This window comes from Heterodontus francisci, chromosome 15, assembly GCF_036365525.1.
Source record: "Heterodontus francisci isolate sHetFra1 chromosome 15, sHetFra1.hap1, whole genome shotgun sequence".
In the NCBI taxonomy this organism is placed as follows: domain Eukaryota; kingdom Metazoa; phylum Chordata; class Chondrichthyes; order Heterodontiformes; family Heterodontidae; genus Heterodontus; species Heterodontus francisci.
In genome coordinates this window covers 2406397-2431997 of record NC_090385.1, presented here as the reverse complement: position 1 = coordinate 2431997, position 25601 = coordinate 2406397, and the positions used below count along the sequence as shown (strand labels likewise).

Genomic DNA, 25601 nt, shown 5'->3' with positions numbered 1-25601 from the left:
CTTTTGTGTCCTCACAACATGCTTTCCTACGTATCTTTGTATTGTCCGCAAATTTGGCTAAAGCACACTCAGTCACTTCATCCAAGTCATTAATAAAGATCACAAATAGTTGAGGCTCCAGCACTGATCCCTGTGGAACTCCACTAGTTACATTTTGCCAACCTAAAAATGCCCCATTTATCCCGATTCTATTTCCTGTTAGTTAGCCAATTTCTATCCATGCTGATATATTACCCCCGACACCATGAGCTGTTATCTTGTGTAGTAACCTTTTATGTGATACCTTATTTAATGTTTTTTGGAAATCCAAGTGCATTACATCTACTGGTTCTCCTTTATCCACCCTGCTTGTTACATCCTCAAAGAACTCTAATAAATTTGTCAAACATGATTTCCCTTCTATAAAACCATGTTGACTCCGCCTGATTGCATTATGATTTTCGAAGTGCCGTGCTACTACTTCCTTAATTATGGATTTTAGCATTTTCCCAATGACAGATGTCAGGCAAACTGAGCTATAGTTTCCTGCTTTCTGTCACTCCCCTTTCTTGAATAGAAGTGTTACATTTGCGGTTTTTCAATCAGCTGGGAATTTTGGAAGATTACAACCAATGCATCTACTGTCTCTGCAGCCACTTCTTTTAAGACCCTAGAATGCAGGCTATCAGGTCCAGGGGACTTGTCAGCCTTTAGTCCCTTTAGTTTTCCTAGTACTTTTTCTCTAGTGATAGTGGTTGTTTTAAGTTCCTCCCTTTCTTTTACCTCTTGATTTTCTGCTATTCTTGGGATGCTTTTTGTGTCTTCTCTGTGAAGACGGATACAAAATACTTGTTCAAAGTCTCTGTCATTTCCTTGTTTCCCATTATTAATTCCCCAGTTTCATCCTGTAAGGGACCAACACTTACTTTAGTTACTCTCTTCCTTTTTATATATTTGTAGAAGTTTTTACTGTATGTTTTAATATTTCTTGCTAGTTTATTCTAGTACTCTAGTTTCTCCCTCTTTTTTTTTTTTAGTCATCCTCTGCTGGTTTCTAAAATTTTCCCAATCTTCTGGCCTACCACTAATCTTTGCAGCATTGTATGGCTTTTTTTTCAATTTGATACCATCCTTAACTTCCTTAGGTAGCCATTAATGGTGTATCCTTCTCATAAAGTCTTTCTCAATGGAATATCTTTGAGAGTTATGAAATATCCCCTTAAGTGTCTGCCACTGCTTCTCTACTGTCTTACCTTTTGACTTATTTTCTCAGTCCACTTTAGCCAACTTGTCTTCATACCCTTGTAATTACCTTTATGACACTAGTTTCACATCCAAACCCCTCTCCCCTCAAACTGAATGTGAAATGCTATCATATTATGATCACTCTTGCCTAGAGGATCATTTACTATGAGGTCATTTATTAATCCTGTCTCATTACACGTTACCAAGTCTAAAATAGCCTGCTGCTGGGTAGGTTCCAGAAGGTAATGTTCTAAGAAACTCTCCCTAATGCACTCTATAAACTTATCTTCCAGGCTACCTTTGCCAATTTGTTTCGTCCAAGCTATATGAAGTTTAAAATCGCCCACGATTATTGCAGTACCTTTCCTGCAAGCCCCCATTATTTCTTGATTTATTGTCTGTCCTACTGATAGGGGGCCTATAAAATAATCCCACCAGTGACTTTTCTTTGCTATTTCTTATCTCCGCCTAAACTGATTCTACATCTTGATCATTGAAGCCAAGATAATTTCTCACTACTATACTGATCTCATCCTTTATTAACAGAACAATCCCACCTTCTTTTCCTTTCTTCCTATCCTACCAAGGCATCAAATATCCTTGAATATTTAGTTCCCAGCCTTGGTTACCTTGCAACCACGTCTCTGTAATGGCTATATCGTACCCATTTATTTCTATTTGTACTATCAATTCATCCATCTTGTTATGAATGCTGCTTGCATTCAGATAAAGAATCTTTAATTCTGTCTTTTTATCGTTTTTCCCTACTCTGACCTTATTTGCTGGTGTACCCTTATGTTTGTACGCTCTGCTCCTTCCTGTCACACTGGCTATCGTGACCCATATCGCTACCCTGCACTATTGCTTTGTCCTTTCTCATTAACTTTCTAAATTTCCCCTGACCTGAACCCCGCCCCCGCAATAATTAGTTTAAAGCTGCCTTTACAGCCCTAGTTATATGATTTGCCAGGACACTGGTCCCAGCGCGGTTCAGGTGAAGGCCGGCCAATTTCTCCCACACCAATCTTTGAGCCACGCATTCAACTCTCTGATCTTATTTACCCTATGCCAATTTGCTCATGGCTCAGGTAGTAATCCAGAGATTACCACCTTTGTGGTTCTACCTTTTAATTTAGACCCTAACTGCTCATACTCCCTCAGCAGAACCTCTTTCTTAGTCCTATCTATGTCATTGGTACTCAGATGGACCACGACAGCTGGATCCTTCCCCACCCACTCCACGTTCCTCTTCAGCTCCAAGGAGATGTCCTCAACTCCTGCACCGGGCAGGCAACATAGCCTTCAGGACTCATGCTCTTGGCTGCAGAAAATAGTATCTATCCCCCTAACTATACTGTCCCCTACTTCTACTACATTCCTTTATACATTTGAATGGCCCCCTACGCCATGGTGCTGTGGTCTGTTTGCTCATTCTCCCTGCAGTCCCTGCTGTCGTCCACACAAGCTGCAAGGACCTCAAACCTGTTGGGCAAGTGCAAGGGCTGAGGCTCCTCCATTGCTACCTCAGGATCCCCATACCTGCCTCACTCGTAGTCACACCCTCCTGCCCCTGCGAATGGACCAAATCTGAAGTATCTAGCCTAAGGAGTGTGACTGCCTCCTGGAACCAAATGTCCAGGTAATTTTCTCCCTCCCTGATGCATCCTAGTGTCTGAATCTCCGACTCCAGCTCCAACTCTGAGCTGAAGCTCCTCGAGCTGCAGACACTTACTGCAGGTGTAGTTGTTGTGGATCACACTGGTGTCTACCATTTCCCACATGCTACAGCTGCAACACCCCACCTGCCCTGTCATCTCCATTGTGTTTTATTTAACTAATTAGGATTTAGAAATATCACAATGATAATTTGTATTTATATTAAGTAGTTTAACTAATTCAGCTACAAATTTATTATAATACTTATATCTCCCCAGTACCAGTTTAAACTACTTCCCCAGTTTAGGAAGGAAAAAAGCCCTTAAAACTGTCCAACCAATCACCTACCAGCTCCCTAATTAATGCCTCTGAGCTTCAGGTCTCAGGTCTCGTTTCTCAGGCTCTCTCTCTCTCTCTCTCTCTCTCTCTCTCTCTCTCTCTCTCTCTCTCTCTCTCTCTCTCTCTATATCTCTATCTCTCTCTATATCTCTATCTCTCTCTATATCTCTATCTCTCTCTATATCTCTATCTCTCTCTATCTATCTCTCTCTATCTCTCTCTCTCTATCTCTCTCTCTCTCTATCTCTCTATCTCTCTCTATCTCTATCTCTATCTCTCTCTCTCTATCTCTCTCTCTCTATCTCTCTGATCACTGCTGTATAAAAGACCAGAACAGCACCGAATTCCCACACTTACCAAATTTCTGCCTCGCAGCACTCAGTTGAGCTGAACTTCATGCTACTTGCTGTCCTGGTGTAAACCCTCCTGCAAATACTGACGCTCCTGAAAACCCCACACCCCATAACTTCAGGAGGAGAGTATTCTAATCCAAAGGAAAAGTGCTATCAATACAAAATAAAATTCTTTTGAATACACAGCAACAGAATGAATATGCTCGTAAATCAATATATGGAAACATGATGGCTTTGCAGACTCCAGTTTGAAAACTGATTCTTTAAACCCTCTTTAGTGGGGTCACTTAGTCCTCCCAATAAAATTCCAAGAAATGAGAGAGACAACAGTTGGGTCTAATTCGCAGCCGAATGCAGAGCAGATATGGAAACTATTTCACTGCAATTGAATAAATATCCTACATTTAAATAAATCTGTTTCCCTCCCCCAACAGAAAAGTATTAGTTACTGTTTTAGCACTGACATTGGCATTTGAATTCTCATCCTTTGTGTTTAAATCCCTTTGTGACCTCGCCCTGTCATGACCTCAGTGAGATTGTTAACATGAAAAATACGAGATATGAACCCCCCAGACTAATTTCAAGAAATACAGGACTGGATTTCACGTTTTAAGACTTATTATAATAACTAAATTAAAATAAATCCCCAATTAGCTGAATAGCACTTTGTAAGTAGCTGATACCACAAATTGCCAAGAAAGGTATTTGCTTTACTTATTAAAAATACTTGCAAACTTCACACGACACTTATACGTTACACAGTCCTTTTTGATTATGAAATCCCTTGTGGTAAAAAGTCCCAATCTCCTCCCGGTTGCAATGGGTTGGATCTCCCAGATCTTTTCAAAATCAGTGTTCACCGCTCACTTTTCCGAGCACTTCCAACCTGGACATCCGTGAATAAGGCGTTTCCTGGTGTTCCTGCTGGTCTGCAAGCTTTGACTCTCAAAACAGGTTCAAGTCTTCACAGTGTTTTACTGTAGACCGCATTTGTTGACAACGCGAACGGTAGGTGGCGCTGTTGTGGCACATGCGCAAATACAGCATGTGCCACGAAAACGTCACAGATTGCGACTGTTGCAGCTGCCAGGACTAAAGATGGCGCTGCTCAAAGAATCACACAGAGGCAACCTAACGAACACGTGGCAGTATACAATGGCCGGAGTGAGAGAGCAGCGCGGGGGCCGGGGAGAGCAGCGCGGGGGCCGGGGAGAGCAGCGCGGGGGCCGGGGAGAGCAGCGCGGGGGCCGGGGAGAGCAGCGCGGGGGCCGGGGAGAGCAGCGCGGGGGCCGGAGTGAGCAGCGCGGGGGCCGGAGAGAGCAGCGCGGGGGCCGGGGAGAGCAGCGCGGGGGCCGGGGAGAGCAGCGCGGGGGCCGGGGAGAGCAGCGCGGGGGCCGGGGAGAGCAGCGTTGAGGGTGGGGGGTGGGGGGAAAGAAAGAGAGGAGGGGGGGAAAAAGAAAGAGAGGAGGGGGGGAAAAGAAAGAGAGGAGGGGGGGAAAAGAAAGAGAGGAGGGGGGGGAAAGAAAGAGAGGAGGGGGGGAAAAAGAAAGAGAGGAGGGGGGAAAAAGAAAGAGAGGAGGGGGGGAAAAAGAAAGAGAGGAGGGGGGAAAGAAAGAGAGGAGGGGGGGAAAAAGAAAGAGAGGAGGGGGGGAAAAAGAAAGAGAGGAGGGGGGGAAAAAGAAAGAGAGGAGGGGGGGAAAAAGAAAGAGAGGAGGGGGGGAAAAGAAAGAGAGGAGGGGGGAAAAAGAAAGAGAGGAGGGGGGGGAAAAGAAAGAGAGGAGGGGGGGGAAAAGAAAGAGAGGAGGGGGGGAAAAAGAAAGAGAGGAGGGGGGGAAAAAGAAAGAGAGGAGGGGGGGAAAAGAAAGAGAGGAGGGGGGGAAAAGAAAGAGAGGAGGGGGGGGAAAGAAAGAGAGGAGGGGGGGGGGAAAGAAAGAGAGGAGGGGGGAAAAAGAAAGAGGAGGGGGGGAAAAGAAAGAGAGGAGGGGGGGAAAGAAAGAGAGGAGGGGGGGAAAGAAAGAGAGGAGGGGGGGAAAAAGAAAGAGAGGAGGGGGGGAAAAAGAAAGAGAGGAGGGGGAGGAAAGAAAGAGAGGAGGGGGGAAAGAAAGAGAGGAGGGGGGGAAAGAAAGAGAGGAAGGGGGGAAAGAAAGAGAGGGGGGAAAGAAAGAGAGGGGGGGAAAGAAAGAGAGGAGGGGGGGAAAGAAAGAGAGGAGGGGGGGAAAGAAAGAGAGGAGGGGGGGAAAGAAAGAGAGGAGGGGGGGAAAGAAAGAGAGGAGGGGGGAAAGAAAGAGGAGGAGGGAAGAAAGAGAGGAGGGGGGGAAAGAAAGAGAGGAGGGGGGGAAAGAAAGAGAGGAGGGGGGGAAAAGAAAGAGAGGAGGAGGGAAGAAAGAGAGGAGGGGGGAAAGAAAGAGAGGAGGGGGGGGGGAAAGAAAGAGAGGAGGGGGGAAAAAGAAAGAGGAGGGGGGGAAAAGAAAGAGAGGAGGGGGGGAAAGAAAGAGAGGAGGGGGGGAAAGAAAGAGAGGAGGGGGGGAAAAAGAAAGAGAGGAGGGGGGGAAAAAGAAAGAGAGGAGGGGGAGGAAAGAAAGAGAGGAGGGGGGAAAGAAAGAGAGGAGGGGGGGAAAGAAAGAGAGGAAGGGGGGAAAGAAAGAGAGGGGGGAAAGAAAGAGAGGGGGGTAGAAAGAGAGGGGGGGAAAGAAAGAGAGGAGGGGGGGAAAGAAAGAGAGGAGGGGGGGAAAGAAAGAGAGGAGGGGGGGAAAGAAAGAGAGGAGGGGGGAAAGAAAGAGGAGGAGGGAAGAAAGAGAGGAGGGGGGGAAAGAAAGAGAGGAGGGGGGGAAAGAAAGAGAGGAGGGGGGGAAAAGAAAGAGAGGAGGAGGGAAGAAAGAGAGGAGGGGGAAAGAAAGAGAGGAGGGGGGGAAAGAAAGAGGAGGGGGGGAAAGAAAGAGAGGAGGGGGGGAAAGAAAGAGAGGAGGGGGGGAAAGAAAGAGAGGAGGGGGGGAAAGAAAGAGAGGAGGGGGGGAAAGAAAGAGAGGAGGGGGGGAAAGAAAGAGAGGAGGGGGGGAAAGAAAGAGAGGAGGGGGGGAAAGAAAGAGAGGAGGGGGGGAAAGAAAGAGAGGAGGGGGGGAAAGAAAGAGAGGAGGGGGGGAAAGAAAGAGAGGAGGGGGGGAAAGAAAGAGAGGAGGGGGGGAACGAAAGAGAGGAGGGGGGGAAAGAACGAGAGGAGGGGGGGCAAGACGAGGAGGGGGGGAAAGAAGCGCGGCGGGGGGGGCCCGGCCCTGCGGCGGGGGGGAAAGAAAGAGAGGAGGGGGGGAAAGAGAGGAGGGGGGGAAAGAGAGGAGGGGGGGTGGGGGAAAGAGAGGAGGGAGGGAGGGGGTGGGAAAGAGAGGAGGGAGGGGTGGGGGGGAAGAGCGGGGGGGGTGGGGGAGCAGCGGAGCGGAAGAGGAGTGCCTTTTTCTGTTCATGCGCCAGAAACACAACAGCAAAAGACTTACCGGCCAGTCCCTGGACCTGGCGACACCGAGGTCTTCGCACACTCGCTCCCCACAGCTCTCTACGGCCTCTCTCATTCGGCCCTCTCCATTCAGCCGTTCCCTCCAGCTGCGGATGCCCAATCCAGTTGCTTCTCCCCTACTTCTCTACAGTACTTCAGGCATTGCAACTGTCTGGTCCCTGCATTTTGCATGCTCCCTCTCCCCACCCCTCCCCCCTCTCCATCTACCCCCTACCTCCACCCCTCCCTCTACCCCCCTACCTCCACCCCTCCACCACAGTTGAATATCTGAAGTGCAGTTGCAAAGTCGGGGAAATAGCATGCAAAACAAAGCCTCAACAATTCTGAGGTTAATTATTGAGAAGTTTTATTAAGTTCATTAAGCATCTGAGGAACTGCTGTGCATGGATACATGAGTGTTGTGTTTCCAGCATTCCCGTTAGACAGACAGGCCGAGTCTCTGCTATGCACAGCTAAAGAGATTGTTCCTGGAGAGCCTTGTGGTGAATGAACGCTTGGCTCTCTATTCCACTACTGTATTGTCCATGTGAAGAAGGCAAAGTCACAAGAGTCTGAGCTCAGTCTACTCTTGTTGAATGTTCCCCAAACGCATCCCAATGTGCACTCCCAATTCATCCATAAATGCAATGTTCCTTTCCACATCGTGACCAGCTCCGCAGCATGATCCAGTTGCCTTCGTTGCTTGAATGCTGACCTTAAGTCTCAAGGATCGCGTTGTCAACAAATGCGGTCTTGTTTTCTCGACGGCATGCTTTACATGAAAAGAAATAAAGCAAATCAGAGTCAGAGCTTGCCTCCCTCCATCCACTGAAATTACTGTTGTGCACATCTTTTTAAGTTCTGCAGTGAAGGCACCAATTGATAACGTCGCCAATGAAGCACTTATTACCCACCTCAGATGCAGGAATCAGCACATCCTTGCGTCCTCTCCTGCACTGCCTCCTTTGCTTGAATGCCGTCCTTAAGTGTCAAGGATTGTTTTCTCAAGGGCACGTTTTACATGAAACGAAATAAGGAAAGAACATCAGTGTCAGAGCTTCCCTCCCTCCAATGAAATTACTGTTGAGCATGCTTTGTGTTCTGCGGTAAAGGCATGTACTGATAACACCGCCAATGAATCACTTAGTACCCACTTCAGCTGTAGGAGGCAGGATGATATAACTGCCCCTATCTCGTGATGGTTCAATGCTGCTCTCAGGGAAAACATGAATGATGTGAAGATGCTGGAAAAGAAGCACGTTTCTTTTGGGCTATGAACATAATGCAGGCCATTTAGCCCAGCAGTTCCCTGCTAGTGGTTATGTTACTCGTGCGTCTTCCCATCAATTCCCATTTAATCCTGCCTACTACTATCACCAGTTGTGTTCACAGCAAGAGCATTCACATTTCTGCTACCACTGGACACGGCATGCTTGTTTCTTTTAGTGCTCAGTCTCTTCTTGCTGAATGTTCCCCAAGTGCTTGACCCCTTTGGACGCCCTCTCTGCTTGACAGGCAGCAGCTGGCAATTGCGGAGTCTCACAAGGCTCTGCATGGTTGTTTCAAAGGCGGATGGGGAAACAGGTGGCTGTATGCCCATGTGCACTGCTCTGATGGGTGTAGGAGCAGGTAACTATGTGCCCATGTGCACTGCTCTGATGGGTGTAGGAGCAGGTAACTATGTGCCCATGTGCACTGCTCTGATGGGTGTAGGAACAGGTGGCTGTGTGCCCATGTGCACTGCTCTGATGGGTGTAGGAGCAGGTAACAGTGTGCCCATGTGCACTGCTCTGATGGGTGTAGGAGCAGGTAACTGTGTAACTGAGCAGCAAGGAGAGGGTACCGCAGGTAGGGGAAGTGGAGCTTTGAACAGGCAGGCATATGTATGGTCCATCAGATCATTAGGCCAGGGGGTGAGACGCTCAGGATCCAGGGTTTGTGACACGTGACTGATGTCCAGCGCGTGGCCACCTCCATCCGAAGGTGCTTCCGGGCAATTGTTGGGCATAGTAAATGGCTCCATCTCATCAGCCAGTCCTTGCTGCCAGCGGAGAGTCTGTTGCCGCAGCCAGTCCAGTCTCCTCACGGGAAACATGAGATGAGATAAGAAATACAGAATGCACTCCATTAAAACGTTACAAAAACGAAAGTGACCGTTAAGACGGTAGGTTGCAGCACATGTACTGCCTGCACACAGCAACTCACAACAGGGACTGGAGGACATGCGGTGGCCCAGACAATGGAAATGTTTTCAAAGCAACTTACAAAGGCAGAGCAACTTACCTTGGAACAATCTCCTGTGTCAAATAAAAGTGAAGCAAGTCTCCAAAACGAATAAATAATTCAGGTAAAATGCGAGAAAATGCCCGACGAAACCTCTCCTCCTTCCACTTTCAAAAAGTCGCGCCGAAGCTTTGACGCATGCGCAGAGGCCAAACTGGCGCATCCTGATGACGTCGGCGATGACGTAGCGTTGTCATGAATTACTTTGTTTACTGTAATGGGCTTCCAAGAGCAGATGTCTCCTCTTTCTCTCCCCCTCTCTCGAGCTGCCATTGCTGGTTTCTTCTCTGTAAGGCCACAATTGCTGAGTTCCCTTAAGCCACAACCACTGGTTTCTTCTCTTACAGCCTGTTTATCTTCAGAAAGTCTGTCAAATTTATTTGGACTCAGAAGTCAACAGCTTATTGTTCTGCTCCAAAGTGCAAAGTCCAGAAGTCTGGTTTCACAAAGCCACTTGGACCTGTCCATCATCCCCAGGTGTTAACAGCTGCCTGGTACATTTAAAGCTTCTGAACTAATGACTCCTTGTTTAACGACTGAAAGTCTGGGAGGGGGAAACCCATTGTTCTTCAGGGATTAACCCTGTAGTCTATTTTTCAGAAGAAAATCTTTGCCCTGTGTTCTGTTGTCCTGGTAACCTTTCACAGAGTGGACATGAGGTCACCTGACCTTCCAGACTCTCTCTTGAACTTTTCAAAATCACAATTTTTAAGACATAATCATGTTACAAGGTCCTGTGTTTATAACACCCCTCCCTAACTCTGTAACCTCCAGCAAATCGGCAACCCTCCTTTCCCCAAACGTCCCATATCTGACTCCAATCACTTGTGCATCTCTCCCACCGCACCCCCCACCCCCACCGCCTTTCACCCGGCCATTGATAGCAGGCTTTCAGCTCTGCAATTCCTTCCAAAAACATATTTTTTTCTTTTTCTCATTTAAAACCCACCTCTTTGACTAAGTCACCCTCCTAATCTCTCCTCCTTACCCACATGTGCTGTGAATTGGAGCATTTTTCTACATAAAGGAGCAAGGTAAATATAATTGGTAGGTTTAACATTGTCTGCCCCACTGTGTCCTATATATAATTAATACTACGGGGGAAGTGCTGTTATCAAGGATGTTATTTTTTGATTTGAAGCAAACTAAAGGGCAGCAGCAACTGTTGAAGTATCTGCTCAATTTTTCCCTTATGGTTTGTATATTAGATAGTACCGATGGAATTGATGAGCTTCAAGATAATGTACAAGAATGTACGGAGTTGTCAGATGAAGCTGCAGCAGATGAGATAACTGAGCTGAATGGTTTAGAAGAGACGAATAACGTCAACGACTGTTTGGACAAAGACCGGGCAGTGGATGTGAGGTAGGTTCCTGTACCTCTCGTGCACATTTAGAGAGTTTGTGCAGCATCTGAAATGATCTAGAGAGTGAAACGGGCAGATGAACATTTCTGGTGCTCTGGCAAATTGTGTCTGTGTGCAATGCCTTGGGAGATCTGCTAGTTACTGTATCAAAATCCAAAAGGAACACTTAGAAATATTTCCACTTTTATTTGGTTGCTCTCGCTTTATTTTGTAAGTTGTAGGAATTTTCCCAACACGAGCATGTTCCTTTCCTTTTCCTCTTTAATTTTTGTTTCTTCTGTCAAGAAACTGCTATGAGGAGGTGAGCAGCCAGAGTCCAGGTTCCTGTCACCCTTCAGCTCACTGTGAGGATGTTCATAACAGTAGCCTGCCAATGAATCAATCCCACCCATGTGCACTAGTGCCTAGTCTCTGAACTGTCTGCCCACAGCAGCACGCCAGAGATGAACTCTAGAGCATGAAAGAAACAAAGCTGTGCCCATATACTCCATGTCACAGCACTCCCAAAGCACTAGATGAATGTTTAGTAATGTTAATGATTAATTGTACATCTCAGTGAGTTAGTTACTTGGGCCCAGGTTATCTTGTGTAACTATGGACTTTACTTTTATTCTAAGAGTTTTATCTACATGCGTGTATATGAATGGTGAGGTGCAGTGCAAGCAAAAAGCTGCTTAATTCAGTGGATGCACTCATCGTTGAATCCAGGCTGATATTCCAGTCCAGTACCTGGGGAGCGCTGCATGGTTACAAGTGCCATCTTTTGTGAAGACTCGTCTGGTGGTTCAGCTGTTGAATCATTCAACACCCTGCTGCTTGTGAGATGTTGCTGTGCATGGTGAAAGCACTTTGGGATGGGGCTGCAGGTTATTATGAGGCACTGTATAAATACAGGTTTCTCTCGCATTGTTTCAGCTTGATGAGTTGTATAAAACCGAACTAAAGCACATTTACAGATTAAACAAGTATCTCTCCTAGAGAAGTGGAACAGAATTGAAAGACAACCTATTTAACCTAAGACTAATAGCATCTGTGCAGCTTTCAATCACTCATCCTGAAAGTAACTGCAACAAGATAGCTGTGCATTTTTTCAAGGCAAATATCAATGAGTAATCACATCAACCATCAAAAGCTTTTCATCTCTCTGGTGCCTCTTACATTTATGTTGTTTTTCATTTCTCTCCTATTTAAGCACTGTGCCAAAGGAAGACTGTGTTGTATCAGAACTTTTACGTGTAAATGCAGTAGATCAAAGTGTTGGACATCAGAATGGAAAACCGAGTTTGTGGACCCTCGAGGATTTTATTGACCTTGATGCTTGTTCAAAGACCACCAAATTAGCTGTAGTTCCCTGTGGTGCTGATGTCTGTAACCAAAACTTGATAGATACTACCGGCATTCCCGAGAGTCATATCATTGCACTTCAAGAGAATAGAGGAGTGACCTCCTTGACCAAACCTATTGAGGAAACGTCAGGTACAGTATGATTCAGCATTTCCTGACAGTGTTTTCAGTAATAGAGGTGCAGTCTGTCTTGTTTCTCAGGACATCATTTAAAGTCGTCCCTGTCACCAATTCAATTGAGTTTGATAGAAAGTGAGGTCCAGTAGTGTTATGTTACCGGACCAGTCATCCAGAGAACGAAGGTTCAAATCCCACCATGGTAGTTTCAGAATTTAAATTCAGTTTTAAGAAGCTGGACTTAGTTAAAGTATGGGGATAGCACGAAAAGTGGCATTGAACAAAGAACAAAGAAAATTACAGCACAGGAACAGGCCCTTCGGCCCTCCAAGCCTGCGCCGATCCAGATCCTCTACCTAAACATGTCGCCTATTTTCTAAGGGTCTGTATCTCTTTGCTTCCTGCCCATTCATGTATCTGTCTAGATACATCTTAAAACGCTATCGTGCCCGCGTTTACCACCTCCGCTGGCAACGCGTTCCAGGCACCCACCACCCTCTGCGTAAAGAACTTTCCACGCATATCCCCCCTAAACTTTTCCCCTCTCACTTTGAACTCGTGACCCCTAGTAATTGAATCCCCCACTCTGGGAAAAAGCTTCTTGCTATCCACCCTGTCTATACCTCTCATGATTTTGTACACCTCAATCAGGTCCCCCCTCAACCTCCGTCTTTCTAATGAAAATAATCCTAATCTACTCAACCTCTCTTCATAGCTAGCGCCCTCCATACCAGGCAACATCCTGGTGAACCTTCTCTGCACCCTCTCCAAAGCATCCACATCCTTTTGGTAATGTGGCGACCAGAACTGCACGCAGTATTCCAAATGTGGCCGAACCAAAGTCTTATACAACTGTAACATGACCTGCCAACCCTTGTACTCAATACCCCATCCGATGAAGGAAAGCATGCCGTATGCCTTCTTGACCACTCTATTGACCTGCGTTGCCACCTTCAGGGAACAATGGACCTGAACACCCAAATCTCTCTGTACATCAATTTTCCCCAAGACTTTTCCATTTACTGTATAGTTCACTCTTGAATTGGATCTTCCAAAATGCATCACCTCGCATTTGCCCTGATTGAACTCCATCTGCCATTTCTCTGCCCAACTCTCCAATCTATCTATATTCTGCTGTATTCTCTGACAGTCCCCTTCACTATCTGCTACTCCACCAATCTTAGTGTCGTCTGCAAACTTGCTAATCAGACCACCTATACTTTCCTCCAAATCATTTATGTATATCACAAACAACAGTGGTCCCAGCACGGATCCCTGTGGAACACCACTGGTTACACGTCTCCATTTTGAGAAACTCCCTTCCACTGCTACTCTCTGTCTCCTGTTGCCCAGCCAGTTCTTTATCCATCTAGCTAGTACACCCTGGACCCCATGCGACTTCATTTTCTCCATCAGCCTACCATGGGGAACCTTATCAAACGCCTTACTGAAGTCCATGTATGTGACATCTACAGCCCTTCCCTCATCAATCAACTTTGTCACTTCCTCAAAGAATTCTATTAAGTTGGTAAGACATGACCTTCCCTGCACAAAACCATGTTGCCTATCACTGATAAGCCCATTTTCTTCCAAATGGGAATAGATCCTATCCCTCAGTATCTTCTCCAGCAGCTTCCCTACCACTGACGTCAGGCTCACCGGTCTATAATTACCTGGATTATCCCTGCTACTCTTCTTAAACAAGGGGACAACATTAGCAATTCTCCAGTCCTCCGGGATCTCACCCGTGTTTAAGGATGCTGCAAAGATATCTGTTAAGGCCCCAGCTATTTCCTCTCTCGCTTCCCTCAGTAACCTGGGATAGATCCCATCCGGACCTGGGGACTTGTCCACCTTAATGCCTTTTAGAATACCCAACACTTCCTCCCTCCTTATGCCGACTTGACCTAGAGTAATCAAACATCTGTCCCTAACCTCAACATCCGTCATGTCCCTCTCCTCGGTGAATACCGATGCAAAGTACTCGTTTAGAATCTCACCCATTTTCTCTGACTCCACGCATAACTTTCCTCCTTTGTCCTTGAGTGGGCCAATCCTTTCTCTAGTTACCCTCTTGCTCCTTATATATGAATAAAAGGCTTTGGGATTTTCCTTAACCCTGTTTGCTAAAGATATTTCATGACCCCTTTTAGCCTTCTTAATTCCTCGTTTCAGATTGCGCCTACATTCCCGATATTCTTTCAAAGCTTCGTCTTTCTTCAGCCTCCTAGACCTTATGTATGCTTCCTTTTTCCTCTTAGCTAGTCTCACAATTTCACCTGTCATCCATGGTTCCCTAATCTTGCCATTTCAATCCCTCATTTTCACAGGAACATGTCAGGAACATGAAGTAGATGATCAGCCATGCTCTACTTGAATGGCAGAGCAGGCTCAAAGGGCTGAATGGCCTACTGCTCCTATGTTTCTGTGACCACAAAGCTGTCAGTTCAGTCCTTTGGGCAAAGAGACCTGCCATCCTTATCCGATTAGGGCCTATTTGTGACTCCAGTCCCATCTCAGCATGGGGGTGACTCTTAACTGCCTTCAAAGTGGCCTAGCAGGATGCTCAGTTGTATCAAACCTCTACACTGCAATGATTGAAGAAGAAGGCCCACATCCTGAGAAAGAAATAATCGTAACAATATATCAAGAAAGAACAGTTTTATATTGAAATTGAACAAAATTACTCCCCTCAGCAAGCTTTGTCTTTTGTTGCTTCAAGATTTAGAGAGGAATCTTTTTATCACCTGTTGCTTTGTCAGGAAAGACGGGCTTTGATGGTTTCAGCACCTCCTGTAGAATGTAGTAAAGTAAAAGGCAAATTAATTTCAATATAGCTAAGTATGAGGTGATGCATATTGGAAGGAGGAATAAAGAGACTGTGCACTCCTTGGATAATAAAAGTCTAAATGGGATAGAGGAACAAACATCTAGGGATCCAGATAGGTGGTAATGCAGATTAATCAGGCCATTTGAAAAAGCAAGCTGATCACTGGGGTTCATTTATAATGGGATGATGTTGAAAAGCAGAGTAGCTGTGTTAAACATGTATAAAACCTTGGTTAAACCACATTTTGAATACAGTGTACAGTTCTGGTCTCCATATCGTAAAAAGGATCTTGAGGCACTGGAGAAAATGTTTTTAAAAAAGATTTACAAAGATAATAACCAGAATTGAGCAGGAAAGATTGAACAGGCTGGAGGGCTGTCTTTTGAAAAAGGAAGACTGAGTGAGACCTGATAGAGGTCTTTACGATTATGAATGGGTTTGATAGGGTCGACGTAGAGAAAATGTTTCCACTGAAGGAGGAGTCCAGAACTAGGGGCCATCAATATAAGACAGTCAGTAATAAATTCAATCGGGAATTCAGGAGAAACTCCTTCACCCAGAGAGTGGTGAGAATGTGGAACTCGCTACCACAGGGAATGGCTGAAGCAAATGGTATAGGTGCATTTAAGGGGAAACTAGATAAATACATGCGGGAGAAAGGAATAGAAGGATATGCTAATAGAATGAGATGATGTGGGATGGGAGAAGACTCTTGTGGATCATTTGGGTCAAATGGCCTGTTTCTGCGCTCTAGGCTCTGTCCTTATATATAATGCTGTATAATGTGTTGTGTTTTCTCAGGACTCTGATTGGCTTGATTCCGATCCATCACTTGTGATTGCACTTGCATATTCAGTATTTTTACTAAGTGCTGAAGGCCTTGTTACACGAAGCTGCTTCTATGGAATTTCCTCATTTTGCCCAGAAGAATTAACAAGACCATAACAAAGGTGACATGTGAAATGTCATGTAGGATGCTAGTTTGCACCGTTCAAAGTTTCAGGGGCTTATTCCTTGACTGCAATGTGCTTTTTCTCAGTAGGTGACAGTTATTTTGATTTTTATGATCTGCTTTCAGCAGTGAGTGTAATCAGTTGAAGTTTCATTCCTTTCCTTATGCTGTGTATTGTCTAACGAGATATTTGGACCAGCTTTATTTTCATATTAACTGAGATTAGCTGTCGATTCTCATTCTGGCCACGTGGGTAGGTTTCTGCTATGGTGTCGCATCCTGAATGAATGTTCCATCTTTCTAAGTGCAGGGTAAATAGTGCCTATGCTTATCTCAGTGTTCTGTGTTGAATTGTCCCAGTCCTATTTGTTAAAGCTTATTTTTTTAATAAAGTGTTAGAATAGTAAACCAGCTATGCTTCACAAGAATTGTTGGAGCTAAAGACAGTAAAACTCTTAATTGTGATTCAGATGTATGAAATGCATTTCATTTGAATTGCAAAATCAAACTTGTTTGTGATGCATGCTTGATTTTGTGATCTTTAAAGTGCTGTGCTGTGCATAAAATCAGTCATGTACTAGATGTACAAGACTGTAGTCTTTGTGCTTGTGTTAGAGAGTATTAGGTAAAGGAAGCACTCGGCCTACTCCTCACTTCTCATTCTTTGTCCATTATTCTGCCTCTTCTCCCTCTCTCTCTTCCCCCCCCCACTCACTGCTATGTCTTGTCCAGGTCCTTTTAGACAAATTCAACTCGGTGAACACTGTATCAGGTGGAAGAGCTAACACTGAAGGAGGAAACTAATTTTAAAGAAATGGGGTGGGGTAGTGGTAGGTGGCTAAGAGAAGGTAAAGCTTTCGAATATGAAAATATTGGTTGGTTGGTGTTACATTACAAAGTTACTATGTGTGTTTCATGTACTGGAATAGGAAACCAAATTGTGAATTGATGTTATTTAAACATACTCCCATCCGTGTCCAACCTTCTAGAATACTGTATTTTCAATAAGTCTGCACTACTAACATATGTTAAGAATGAAATGGCTTCAGTAGTAAACTCAAGTATTTGTAGGTAGGAACTTAGTATTTACTTATATTTCACTCGTTTTAAGATTAAAAAATAATTTCTTTGCTTAATGTATTTAAGTTTCTCCATATCTATGTAAGTATTATTGTACATACAGGCAGTATTGGGCCACAAGACCATTTCTTAATGAGCATCTTTTGTTAAATATTCTTTCTGTATTAGGGGTGTATTAAGAATCATCCCAAGACAATCCATCAAGAAATGTCAACTTTAAACAACCTTCGCTGTGGCCCTTAACATGCTACTTGTTATCCTGTCCATACTCAGAACATACAAAACTGAAGCGCAAACAGCATGTTTCCTTAGCTTATGAATTTAAATAGCTACTACCTTATGTAGGAAGCTGCATTCTTTCGAATGCACATGCTCCATCTGTTATGTTTATTAAATATCACCTAATATAAGTTATGCTACACTTCCTTGTTAACCTCGTCATAGGGGCCAGCAGTCAATAGCCTGCTTAGCCATCCCTACTCCTTGTAAAGGGAATCCATTACATATTGGCTGCTTTTTCTTTGTTTATCATTGCAAGTGCGTTGGTTTGTTTCCGAGTCAAGAATTGCTGATTCATCTAGTCTGTAACAAATGCTGAAAACAGTCAAGCTCACTACACATTGGCATTGGTTTAGACTAGAGCAGTGCCTTAGATCAATCATTTAGTGTATTTTTGTAAGATAGTTAACTTGAAACCTTTACAGGAAAATGACAATCGCTAAATGAACTACCCGTCTCGCTGTGCAGATGTTAGTCTTGTTCAATACCCTGTTGACAGCTGTATGTAAATAGCAATATCTGTGTATCATTTAAATAAATTTTGCAAGATAAAAAAAAATGGGAATGGTTTAATTTTACTGTTACTCTGTAAAGCTTTAATCAACATTAACTGTTTATGCGGTTTTTCTGTGACTATTTGCAGTGGGGTTGGGAGTCTCATGCTGTGAAAGTTTTCGTCAATGTGAGAGGTTATTGTGCTGTACTCATGTCATACGAATTAGAAGCAGGAGTAGGCCACTCGGCCCTTCGAGCCTGCTCTGCCATTCAATAAGATCATGGCTGATCTGATTGTAACCTCGACTCCACATTCCCGCCTACCCCCGATAACCTTTCACCCCCTTGCTTATCAAGAATCTATCGACCTCTGCCTTAAAAATATTCAGACTCTGCTTCCACTGCTTTTTGAGGAAGAGAATTCCAAAGACTCACGAGCCTGTGAAAAATTTTCTCCTCATCTCTGTCATAAATGGGTGACCCCTTTTTAATCAGTGACCCCTAGTTCTAGATTCTCCGACAAGGAGAAACATCCTTTCCACATCCACCCTGTCTAGACCCCTCAGGATCTTATATGTTTCAATCGAGTTGCCTCTTACTCTTCTAAATTCCAACTGATACAAGCCTAGCCTGTTCAATTTTTCCTCACAAGACAACCTGCCCATTCTCGGTATTAGTCTAGTAAACTTTCTCTGAACTGCTTCCAACGCATTTACGTCCTTCCTTAAATAAGGAGACCAATACTGTACACGGTCTCACCAATGCCCTGTATAACTGAAGCATAACCTCCCTACTTTTATATTCAATTCCTTTTGCAATAAATGATAACATTCTATTAGCTTTCCTAATTACGTGCTGTACCTGCAAACTAACCTTTTGCAATTTATGCACTAGGACACCCGTATCCCTCTGCATCTCCGAGCTCTGCAATCTCTCACCAGTTAGATAATATGCTTCTTTTTTATTTTTCCTGCCAAAATGAACAATTTCACACTTTCCCACATTATACTCCATTTGCCAGATCTTTGCCCATTCACTTACCCTATCTATATCCCTTTGTAGCCTCCTTATAAAGGCCTGTTCGGATATGCAATTGAAACCCGACCCGAGCCCGACACAACCACAAGCAACCCGACCCGAGTCCTTTGATTTTTTTCCCACGCCCGACCCGACCCAACTACTGGAATGAAGTTGATTATATCAAAGAGGTTGTGCTCTACCTTGGATGGAATGGAGACGTTCACTCGCTCACTGCAGACTAGTGCAGAGTCCGGATGCACGTTTCCCGCCTTGACGTCCTGGCTGTTCAAATTTTGAAGCTTTTCCCTCCCTGAGCAAAAGACAGCGCTGTGTCCAACCCGACCTGAGCCCGAATGCAACACACGTGGTCGGGACTGGTCGGGTTGCTATGCTCTACCTCTTTATATCCAACTCTGTACCACCACAGAGTTCAATAAGGTCAATGTGGAGAAGATGTTTCCACTTGTGAGGGAGACAAAAACTAGGGGCTATTAATATAAGATTGTCCCTAATAAATCCAATAGGGAATTCAGGAAGTGCTTGTTTACCCAGAGAGTGGTGAGAATGTGGAACTCCATTTGAAGCAGGCTGAAAGGGCCAAGTGGCCTACTCCTGCTCTTATTTCTTATGTTGAGGTGAACAGCATAGATGCATTTAAGGGGAAGCTAGATAAGCACATGAGGGAGAAAGGAATAGAAGAATTTGCTGATAGGACGAGGTGAAGTAGAATGGGAGGAGGCTCGTGTGGAGCATAAACACTAGTACAGACCGGTCAGGCTGAATAGCCTGTTTCTGTGCAGCAATCTCTTTGTAATTTATGCTCCAAGTACCAGTGAATCATAGAATCTTACAGCACAGAAAAGGGCTATTCGGCCTGTCATGCCTGTGCTGCCTCTTTGAAAGAACTGTCCAACTTAGTCGCAGATTCCAGCTTTCTCCCCCAAATAACCCTGTAAATGAGTCCTCTTCAACTACCTGTCCAATTGCCTTCTGAAAGTTCCTCTGGAATCTGCTCACACCACCCTTTCATATCATGTTTTCCTGATCTTAACAACCCTCTGTGTGAAGAAATTTCTCCTCATTTCATTTCCCCTCTTGTTCTTCTGCCAATTATTTTAAATCTGTGCCCTCTGGTTACTGACTCCACTTACAGTTTCTCCCTACTTGCTCTGTCAGATCCCCTGAAAATCAGCCCAGGAGGCCAGTTTGACGTGTGTCTATGTAGTACAGCTCTAAGAAAGATTAATCTCAGCTCTGGAGGTTTGAAAGTCTTTATTAAAGGTACGATATTGTCAATCTTAACATAATCTATTGATTGTCCGTACAATGCATCAGATGGAGACCTCGCATGCTAACAGGTCATACACAATGATTCCATTACACATTTCCACACAACAAACACACTTAGTCACTTCAAAAGAAGTAGTAAATTGCAATTTAACAAATACTAGTGTGCAAACAAATATAAGGCACCTACTGAACAAACTTTAATTCAGTGCAGTATAGACAAGAAAATTAACACCTGAACAATAGTGTATTTAAAACGTCAGTTGTTTTGAGGCTGGTGGATAAAAACCAAGTGTGAAATCAAATCACTCAAATTTGCTGTACAAATCACTTGGCTTCACTTTCGGAAGGATGTTGAATCCCAGATACAGAGCCTAATACAGCGAAACCTGCATAAGATCCACATCAGGAGCCCAAAATGCCTCTCTTAAAGCAATTATACTTTCACAGAACCTATTCTGTGAATTTGATTTACATTTTAAAACATTGCATTTTAATGTAACAGATGAGTTACGAGCCACCAACTGAAGTGAGACACACCTGGAAGAGGCTGTTCAGGTGAGTGATGCATGCAAATGGTAGAGTAATACGGAGTAAATAGCATCTTTCCATTATGTGTTTAAGTATAGTTCCAGCTTTTATTTACTTTTACTGTTTTGAGAAGCTCATCTATAAAGTCACAGGATTAAATATTGCAGGTATTTTAATTAAACTTTTATAGCTCTGATACATTCTTTTGTAACCTTTAACTATTTCCCTATTGCCTGTGGATTATACTTAGCACTGTGCAAAACGCGAATATATCGAACTTGAAATGATTGCAAACACTTGCTATTATACTGCCTTTGAAGCGTCTGGTTACTTGCAGATTTTAAAAGGAGTAATGTATTTGAGCACTGAACGCAATTCAAGTGTTTCACGTTACAGTGATATGTGAATCAGGATTTACAGGGATTTCCCACAGTCATTGCAGTACACATCCCTGTTGTGGGTGACGAAAGGCTTGTTGACCAGGGAGCTGTAGCACTTCTTGCACTTGAAGCAGTTGCTATGCCACTGACGATCTTCATAGGTTACAACCTCGGCCCCTCCGAATCCTAGCAACACCAGACAAGTTTGTTTACAGTGGAACTGTGAATATAGGTATAACAGACCAGAACACACAGGAAATAAACAGCTCAGCTATCAACTGATGGCGAGGTTATGGGCAGATCAGCAATCATCCCAGACTCTCAGTTCACTTGTGAACATGGCCCTTGCTATCCATGAGCTCACTGTGGATGACCGACCTCTTGACTTTGACTGAAACCTAGCTCATGGGTCATGAAAGGCACAATATAAATAAATTCTTAACTTTCATATCTCCCCTCTCCGAGCTCATATTGTCAAATAAACCCACCTCCTGCTCTCTCAACCCTATTCCCACTGACCTGCTCATCACCCACCTTCCCCTCCTGGCCTCCATGCAACTGACATTGTAAACGGTTCCCTATGTTTAGGTACTATCCCCTTCTTTTCACAACCACCCTCTACCCTTTAGTCCTATGTAAAACTACCATTCCACCTGCAACCTCCCTTTTCTCTGCAAAGTCCCTGAACACATTGCTACAGAAATATTGACAACTTTAGGAGATAACTCCATGTCTGAACCCTCTCCAATCAGCTTTCTGCCTCGGCCACAGCACCAAAACAGCCTTAACTAAAGTCATAAATGACATCCTCTGTGATTGTCATCATGGTGGATTAACCCTCCTTGACCTCTCTGCAACCTTTGACATAGTCAACCACAACAGCCTCCACCAACAACTCTTCCCTGTTGTCCACCTCAGTGCAACTATCTTCACCTCGATCCACTCTTATCTATCTGATTGTTAGATCTTCTTTGTCAATGCTTGTCTTTACTGCAGTTGCCTCTGAATTATCTCAAAGATCTATCTATCCTTAGCCTCTCCTCTTTCTCATCCACATGTATGTGAAGATACCCAGCTCTGCCTCTCCATTTCTCTACTGCCTCTGAACTGTCAGACAGCTGGTTTGACATCCAGTCCTGGAACATGGGAAATAGGAGCAGGAGTAGGACGTTCGGCCCTTCGAGCCTGCTCTGCCATTCAACTAGATCATGGCTGATCATCTACCTCAACGCCATGTTCTCTATGTTACATTTTTATAGCCTCAGTCATTTAAAAAGTAAAGTGGCCATTAACCGCAACTTACCGGTTACAGGCTTGTGGCAGGCGCCACATTTCTTCGCAATGAAGTTGCTGTAACAGTTGACACAGTAGACGAAGTTCTCGTGAGCAGTGAATTGCTGCCCACTCAGCTGCTTCCGACATGTCTTGCACACGAAGCATTCTGTGTGCCACGGCTCATCACGATAGGTCACTCCTCCACTGGTGATGGTCTGAAACACAGCAGGCTCACATTGAGACTGCACCCTCACAATATGGTATCAATCAAAGGAGCCACATGCCATACCACTCAATTATATGGCAATATCAAACAAGAAAAGACCCACTGATCCATTCAGTCTGCTACAGCCTCGCCCCTCCCTATCTCTGTAACCTCCTCCAGGTTCACAACCCTCCCTATCTCTGTAACCTCCTACAACCCTCCCTATCTCTGTAACCTCCTCCAGGTTCACAACCCTCCCTATCTCTGTAACCTCCTCCAGGTTCACAACCCTCCCTATCTGTGTAACCTCCTCCAGATTCACAACCCTCCCTATCTCTGTAACCTCCTACAACCCTCCCTATCTCTGTAACCTCCTCCAGGTTCATAACCCTCCCTATCTGTGTAACCTCCTCCAGATTCACAACCCTCCCTATCTCTGTAACCTCCTCCAGATTCACAACCCTCCCTATCTCTGTAACCTCCTACAACCCTCCCTATCTCTGTAACCTCCTCCAGGTTCATAACCCTCCCTATCTCTGTAACCTCCTACAACCCTCCCTATCTCTGTAACCTCCTCCAGGTTCATAACCCTCCCTATCTCTGTAACCTCCTCCAGATTCACAACCCTCCCTATCTCTGTAACCTCCTACAACCCTCCCTATCTCTGTAACCTCCTCCAGGTTCATAACCCTCCCTATCTCTGTAACCTCCTCCAGGTTCACAACCCTCCCTATCTCTGTAACCTCCTACAACCCTCCCTATCTCTGTAACCTCCTCCAGGTTCACAACCCTCCCTATCTGTAACCTCCTACAACCCTCCCTATCTCTGTAACCTCCTCCAGATTCACAACCCTCCCTATCTGTAACCTCCTACAACCCTCCCTATCTCTGTAACCTCCTCCAGGTTCACAACCCTCCCTATCTCTGTAACCTCCTCCAGGTTCATAACCCTCCCTATCTCTGTAACCTCCTCCAGGTTCACAACCCTCCCTATCTCTGTAACCTCCTACAACCCTCCCTATCTCTGTAACCTCCTACAACCCTCCCTATCTCTGTAACCTCCTCCAGGTTCATAACCCTCCCTATCTCTGTAACCTCCTCCAGGTTCACAACCCTCCCTATCTCTGTAACCTCCTACAACCCTCCCTATCTCTGTAACCTCCTCCAGGTTCACAACCCTCCCTATCTGTAACCTCCTACAACCCTCCCTATCTCTGTAACCTCCTCCAGATTCACAACCCTCCCTATCTGTAACCTCCTACAACCCTCCCTATCTCTGTAACCTCCTCCAGGTTCACAACCCTCCCTATCTCTGTAACCTCCTCCAGGTTCATAACCCTCCCTATCTCTGTAACCTCCTCCAGGTTCACAACCCTCCCTATCTCTGTAACCTCCTCTAGGTTCACAACCCTCCCTATCTCTGTAACCTCCTACAACCCTCCCTATCTCTGTAACCTCCTACAACCCTCCCTATCTCTGTAACCTCCTCCAGGTTCACAACCCTCCCCATCTGTGTAACCTCCTCCAGGTTCACAACCCTCCCTATCTGTGTAACCTCCTCCAGGCCCACAACCCTCCCTATCTCTGTAACCTCCTCCAGGTCCACAACACTCCCTAAACATCGACACTTCCCATTGTAAAGATGGGTGCAGGAAATTAAAATGGAACAAGTTGACAGCAAGTTCATGCAGGTGTAAATTTTTTTTAAATATATTAAAGAAGAAAAATTATCTCATTGAAATAAAACTTAACGGGTTTATTTGGGTTGGTGCTGGGAGGATGTTTCCCCTGGCAGGGGAGACTCGAACTCGGGGTCAGACTGATTTATGACTGAAGAAATTTCTTCACTTACTGGGTTGTGAATCCCAGCTGTGGATGCTTGGCCATTGAGTGTATTGAAGATGGAGATCAGTAGATTTTTGGATACTGAGGGAATTAAGAGATCTGGGGATAGTGCAGGAAGGTGGAGTTCAGATAGATCAGCTACCATGATCTTATTGAATGGTGGAGCAGACTCAAGGGGCTAAATGGCCTAATCCAGCTCCTACTTACGTTCTAAACCTCTCTGCCCCTCTTTTCTCCTTGAAGACATTTTTCACAACCTACCTCCTCACCCAAGTCTTGCCCTAATCTCCCCTTGTGTTAAAGATGCTTTTTTAAGTGCAAATTGTTAATGCATTGTGAATCACAATTACCCTCTCACCATGTGATAGATAGTTATACTGACATGATACCAACAGTTCTCACCATGTCATATCCTGGGAGAGTCCGGAAACCAGTTTAAAAACCCAGGACAGTTATAATGGAAAATCCAGGAAATTTCTCTCCAACCCATCTATCCAATGAAAACTAGTCCAGGAGATCATTCTAGCCCTGAATTTCCTGCAGCACCTCCAAGGTGATGACCACCCCATTTGAGGGGGGGGTCTCTCTCTTGAAGGTCTTCAGTGAATCAGCACCCACTGCACAAGCTGACAGCCTCTATTCTCTGGGAAAAGAACCACCTCCTGTCATCAAACCCAGATCTAATCGATCTTAAAATTATGACCCCTGGACCTCCCAAACTCAAGTCATTATCCCCAGGTCTCATCCCCAGGTTTGTTTCTCTTCAAAAAAAAATATTGATCTCCAGTTCTCTTCTCTTCATTTTAGTTGCTTTTCACATTCTTTGTTTAACCTTCTGAATTTATTGAATTAAAAAGGAAGGCTGGAATGGGAATAGGACTATTAAGGGATAGACAGAATAATACCACAGGTAACAATAGAGAGATGGCAGAAACATGAAATCATTATTTCACTTCAGTATTTACGAGGGAGACAGAACAGGTCGACATGACATTGAATGAGGAGATGAGTAATCAGATAAGTGCATTTAAATTTTTTTTAAAAGGAGTTGCATTAAATAAACTGATCAAAGCCACTGGTCTGGATGGATTGCTTCCACGCATTTTAAAAGAATCTAGGGAAGAGATAACAGAGGCATTACTACACATATTTATAATTCGTTAAAAGCTGTAGTGCCAGAGGACTGGCGGGTAGCTAACGTAATTCTTTTTGGAGAAATGGATTTTTATGGTCGTTTCATGGTCACCATTACTGAG

General features: G+C 44.7%; 2 protein-coding genes across 8 annotated transcripts in view; one reads left to right on the top strand and one right to left on the bottom strand.

Moving 5' to 3' along the window:
- The window catches only part of map7d3 (MAP7 domain containing 3), a 151452-nt gene extending 133603 nt beyond the window's left edge, over positions 1-17849 (top strand). For 6 of the 7 annotated variants that reach the window (XM_068047073.1, XM_068047074.1, XM_068047076.1 and 3 more), the window contains 3 exons: positions 10548-10704; positions 11898-12181; positions 15798-17849. In XM_068047073.1, the coding sequence (XP_067903174.1) occupies positions 10548-10704; positions 11898-12181; positions 15798-15805 (449 nt within the window). In that variant the 3' untranslated portion in view covers positions 15806-17849. The remainder of the gene's footprint in view (positions 1-10547; positions 10705-11897; positions 12182-15797) is intronic. The other variant, XR_010976416.1, reaches the window with a different exon arrangement.
- Positions 17850-20079: 2230 nt separating this feature from the next.
- LOC137377467 (four and a half LIM domains protein 1-like) overlaps positions 20080-25601 on the bottom strand; it is a 28183-nt gene continuing 22661 nt past the window's right edge. Inside the window, exons 5-6 of the mRNA XM_068047077.1 lie at positions 22324-22510; positions 20080-21206 (exon numbers count right to left, since the gene is read on the bottom strand). Coding sequence (XP_067903178.1) covers positions 21055-21206; positions 22324-22510 — 339 coding nt within the window. The 3' untranslated portion in view covers positions 20080-21054. The remainder of the gene's footprint in view (positions 21207-22323; positions 22511-25601) is intronic.